The 6,099-nt window shown below is 28.7% G+C and overlaps 1 protein-coding gene across 1 annotated transcript; it reads right to left on the reverse strand.

The window, feature by feature from the left end:
- Positions 1-222: 222 nt before the first annotated feature.
- On the reverse strand, positions 223-582 carry LOC138342096 (uncharacterized). The gene has a single exon (XM_069294286.1). The coding sequence runs from the start codon at positions 580-582 to the stop codon at positions 223-225; it is 360 nt and encodes a 119-aa protein (XP_069150387.1).
- Positions 583-6,099: the final 5,517 nt, after the last annotated feature.

Below are 6,099 nucleotides of genomic sequence, written 5' to 3' on the forward strand. Positions count from 1 at the left end.
TACCTTTCTTTTCAAATCAAGTTATATGTTTCAGACATTTTTTTAATAGTGTCCTTCCTTTTTACAAAAAACACACACACATAACCTTGAGTTCGTTATAAGCATCATGTGAAATTTTGGCAGATGTTTATTTATTTATTTTTTGTTGGCTTTCACTTTAGGTTCTTTACCAGCTCCTTGACCCATGAGGTTAATGGAATGATTTCCTTTATTCTTTAGTCTTTACTCCTCTTGAGTAAGCATACTAAACAATTCACTAACATCCCACTTATCCTTAATAGTGTTATGGTTCATTTGAAATCGTCCATACTCAAGAGGCAATGAGTTCAGGATAAACTGAACCAAGAAAGTGTCATCCACTTCCATCCCCAAGGTCGAAAGTCTTGCTGTAATGTTAGTCATCTCGATGATATGATTTTTCATACTACTCGAACTATCAAATTTCATGATTGTGAGTTCAGCCATTAGTGTACCAGCGAGAGACTTATCAGTAGAACGAAAACGTTCTTCCACAAACTTCAGGTATTCCCTGACACTTTCTGTTTGTGGAATAATACTTTCAATGTTGTTAGCAACAGTCATTCGCATGAACATAAGACTCAATCTGTTAGAGCACTCTTATGATTTATGAAAGAACTTCTCATCCTCACTTTTCTTATCAATAATGGTAGTGGGTTTGTCATTCAGTAGAACCAAGTCAAGATCCATCACACTTAAGTGAAACTGGACTTGCTCATGCCATTCAGAGAAATTCAATCCATTAAACACATTAACCTATGAAGCATGCGAATGAAAATGAATAATTGCAAATAAATACATACTCACATATAAAAAATAATATTAAGTTAGTAAAACGATAAAAGTATATCGTAATTCTCCTTTGGGTAGATAACACGAGACTCAATCATAATTTAAATATCATTTTTAAAAACAAATCTTTAATAAGAAATTAAATAATTTTAACCAAACATATAAGACATCTTTGGATATACAATATATGTTTGATTGAGAATGTTAATTTACCTCATAATTTTTCACTATTCCTAGAATGATAGATTCATCTTTGGGTAAATTTTTTAAGTTCTAGCAATAGTGAAAGTCAATTTATCTATTTATTTTTTAATATAGGCATTTAATTAACTTTCATAAATAAATGACAATTTTATGAGTGTATATTTTTCTTAATCATACTAGTTTGATCACTTTGGTGAATAACAAGCTATATGAATACAAATACATACATAATCTCATAAAAAATTTTGTGCATGTGAATAATTTTAAACATTTTAGTTTGACCACTTTGGTGAGTAACAAACTATAGATTCATAATACATGCATTAAGTGATCATAATATGTGTACACATTATTTTTATCTTGTTTGACTATTTTGATGACTAACAAACTATATAATTACAAAGTACACATAACATCATCAAAATTTTGTGGATGTGAATAATTTCAAACATTTTTGTTTGACCACATTGGTGACTAATAAACTATAGAAACATAATACATACATCAAGTGATCATAAACATATTTGTAGACATTAATTTCTTTAGTTTGACCACTTTGGTGGCTAGTATAACGATCACTTTAATTTATTGCACAATTTGAAATTAAACATAATTATTTTATTATGGGGTTGCAAACATCAATTCTAAACTTCTCACCAGTGATGATAACAAAGTATTACTTGTTTAACCAATGACCACTTGCTCTTAATAATTCATAAGATAACTTACAAAAATTTAGAAGTAATGACGCTTTAATATTTAAATATTTTCATGTAAAAGTTTATCGGGACATCAATTATTGGCTAAGGCAAAAGGTTTCTCAATTGTCAGTTGAACATTACTTTGCATCAACATATAGTATTGTAAACTAGAGTTAAAAATTACTTTAGTCTTCCAAATATTATCAGTAATGACAACAATTTTGAGACCATCCTCACTCAAAATCTTGGATCTATCCCTCATGCATTTTTTCTAAATATGCCTATTTTATATACGAAGATTATCGGTTCAAATAATCTAGGCTCTGATGCCACATGTAAGATTAAATACTTTATAATATAATATCATGATCTTGAACACGATAATCTTACATAGAGATCGTTAAGGACACATACCTGATGAATATGACATCATCACAATTAAAAGCGGAAGTGTTTGTCATAAAGTGGTTTCTACGTCCTTGCCCTAATTTATGTTACCACAACCGTCAACGATGGAATTATTGTAGAGAAGATGTGGTAACCCTAATATGTGGAGGGAAGACCAATTTATAGAGGTTTTGATTTAATCTGCTACGTCCATCAAGTAATCAATGTACAGACGAGATCTATTTTATTATTAAATACTATTTATGATATTACTTGGATTATAAGTAACTTAGGCCATAAGTAAGAAATAATTAATAATAATTAACAATAATTCTTACACGGTCTTCATGGTTTTGTCATCTGTTACAAAATTATCATATTTTATTAAGTTAATTTTTTTTTTTACGAATGAGTAATGATTTTATCATAATACTAGTAAGCTTTATTGGTTATTTTTTTTGGATGGTGGTGGTGGTGGTGATTGTAAATTGTATAGTATGATAATTTTTTTTAAAAATTATAATTCTTTTATTATTAGAAAGTTTATATATTAGATTATTTATATTTGTATAATCTTGTTATAAGTTTTATTTTGTGTGAGTTGCCTAAATCATGTTCATAATTTTTTCAAACTAATGATGTATTCTTATAATTTTGTATTATTATATTATGATACTATATTGTAAATTCAAATTTAAAGATCTACAGGACTTACGCCTCGAAACTTTCTTCTCACCCTATACTAAATAAAATGCCCGCTCCATGCCCCGCCTTTTAGAAAGTTGACCCAAATAAATAAGTAACTGGACCTAATTCACATTTAAAGTGAGTATCTTCATACATACGAACTATGGCGTGAAATTTTTTTTAGTGCATATGAGTGTTAGAACTTAATATTGCAAGTCATCTCAATACCTTTAAAAATGGGGCATCCGCTTTAGGCTCTCAAATTAAAAGGTTTAATTTTTTAATAATAATAAAATTATTATAAATTTTTTAATAAAAAATAATTATATTTTTTCTTGTATTTACCTTTTTCTATGTCGCTTAGAAACATAAATATTTTATTCTTTTTCTCTCTTTAGAAGTTAGAAACAAATGAAAAGCTTCATCACCATCTTATCACTTCACCGTTCGCCTCCTTTTGTCTTCATGTGATTTTATTTGGACTTGAGCAAAAAAACTATATCCTCAAATATATTTATTGTTTTATTTACAAAAAAAGCTCAAATATTTCATTTAACTTTTTTGATTTTTTTTTTACATTTTTTAAAATTCTCCTTCTCCATCTTAAGATAATCAAGAAACAAAAAAAAAGTATATTACTCCCAAACTTCTGTAGTACAGTATTATTTCTATACTGGTTATAAAATAAATCAGGCTTCGCGTTGTCACTGTTATATGTTGAAAAGAGATGTTTAAAATTTTCAAACTTTTTTAGTGAAAAAATCATTTTTAAGATTCATCACATAATTGTTTAAAGAAAATTAAAAATTTTAATTTATTAATTTTAAAAATTCTATCAAATTTCAGTGTTGAAAATTTAGAGAAAAAGGTAAAGACATTTCAGTTCCTTTGAAAAGATATTAACACTTAACCTCTTAAAGGGGTCATTAACATACAATTATTCAGTGTTTTATAATTTTTATGATTTAACTTTTTAGGGAAAAATAATTTAAAGAAATGTCATTTAACGCAATTTAAATTATATTTAATTTGAACACTTGAAATATTTTAGAAAGAAAGTTAAATTAATAAAAAAATGATTAAGTAAAGAAAGACAACAAAATAAAATTATTTAAAAGAGTAAATTATGATAACAAAAAATGATTTATCTTTAAGATGTTATAAAATCAAGCTCATAATATAATAGAAATAGGAGAAGACAAGAGAAATAAGATGGAAGAGAAAGTTTTCTTCTCATTCAAGTGTGTTCTACAAAAGGTGAATGATATCTCTATTTATAGAGTTGAGATAGCATCCCAAAGGCCACCATTATAAATGCCAATTAGTAGATACATAGTTATCCATCGAGGTTTATATCACCTTAGAATTTTACATACATGAATTCATCATAATTCTTGAAGTAATCAAAATGGATAATCCATAATTCAATGGACTTATAACATTTCCCCTTGGATGTCCATAGATAGCGTGCCTCGTTAAAACCTTACTAAGAAAAACCCTGTGGAAAAAAAAATTCTAGTGAAGGAAAAGAGTATACATATCTTTTGATACGCTATTTGTTGCCTCATTAAAAATCTTACCAGGAAAATCCAGTGGGAGAAAACCTGGGTCAAGGGAAAAAGTGTGCAACACGTATTATACTACCCCTGATTAAAATATCACTTTAATTTCTTGTGATGATGTCTCCAATCTTCGTACATTGTGGTTGATATATTCTTTTTTAAAGAAAAACTACATATTTCCTGAATATGACGTGTCATTTATCTTAACCAGACGCACTCTCGACTTGCTTCATGGAGGATTTTTATTTCTGCATAGCATAATTTGCTTCATTGATCGCCAGGATATTATTGTACCTCCACATGGAACCAAATAATGTATTTGAGATTGCGCTTTATGCGGATCAAATAAATATTCTGCATTTGCGTAACCAATCAGCTCTGACTTGAATTCTTCGGAATAGAATGTCCCCATGTCTATGGTCCTTCAAAGGTATTCAAGTATATACATAACACCATCTCAATGTCCTTTTGTTGGGAAGAAACTAAATCATGTCAATAAATTTACTGCAAAACAGATTTCTGGTCGAGTATTGTTAGCAAGATGCTTTAGTGCCATGATTGAACCAAGATATGGAGTTTCATCACCAAGAAACTCTTCATTTTGAGATCAAACTAAATCATCATTTATGTCAAACAATCTCATAATCATTGGGGTACTCAATGAATGTGATTTATCCATATAAAAATGCATCAAAATATATCAGTTTTTGTGCACTGATAAACAAATATTTCATTTATCGAATTATCAATCTGTAGGTCAAGACAAAATTCTATCTTACCAAGACCTTTTCATAAAAATACAAGGAAAATTTGGGTCATTCTTTTGTATCCTTTTTTCTGGACTATTTCATTCCATATAAGGAATCTTGAGGATTTATTGAAAAAGTTTCCTTCAAACATTTATATGTTTCTGACATCTCGACCGCTTCAAGTATTTTCATATAACATTCAGTGTATAGCTAGACATGATAATTATTCATTATATGCATTCAAATATTTCATATGTTGCCAGATCAAAACAAACCTCATTGCATCCACCATAGGAGAAAACATCTCCAATAATGTCAGGAATTCTGCGACAAACCTTTATGCCCCACGCACAAGTTGTACTTGATATATTACAATTATAACACCACATCATAATTTATATCATTGACCGCTACCTCATATCAAAGATATTGTCGACGGTTGTTTGATATCGATTCCAACAAGATATAATTTATTGAGATATCTTCATTTTTCAGGTACCTGAACCTTTTTTGAGGTTTTATGAAGTCTTATGTCAATGTGCTCTTTTATAGTACTTGCCTCATCATCATGACCATATTGATAATTTGCTCCTTCCTTCTTCAAGGAATTCTATATTTGAAACTGATTGGTCTTTTACACTTCTGGTGTATCATATACTATGTTCTTTAACGGTTTCATATTGGAGCATTTGTAGATGAATTATATCATGTGGTCAGTGCATTTTTTTGACAATTGAATTTGAAGCATTATGCAAACGAATTATCCCTTGACCTTTAAGTTAACATATTTATTTAACAAGGATCTAGATAATTCATAATTAACCTCACACATAATTTTCAGCTGTCAAAATCATCTCTCCTCCTAATATTAGAAATCTAACATTCATCCCAACCTCATTTGGTAATTCATATTTGTTCATGGAGGAACAATTAATATCATAACCGCACATTCAACATTTTAGATGGTAAAGGAAAAAAAAGAACATTTTAGATGAAAAT

This window comes from Solanum lycopersicum, chromosome 1 (assembly GCF_036512215.1).
Source record: "Solanum lycopersicum chromosome 1, SLM_r2.1".
Classification (NCBI taxonomy): Eukaryota; Viridiplantae; Streptophyta; class Magnoliopsida; order Solanales; family Solanaceae; genus Solanum; species Solanum lycopersicum.

Coding starts and splice junctions, on each gene's coding strand:
- LOC138342096 (XM_069294286.1), bottom strand. CDS start 582: ATGACTGTTGCTAACAACATTGAAAGTATTATTCCACAAACAGAAAGT.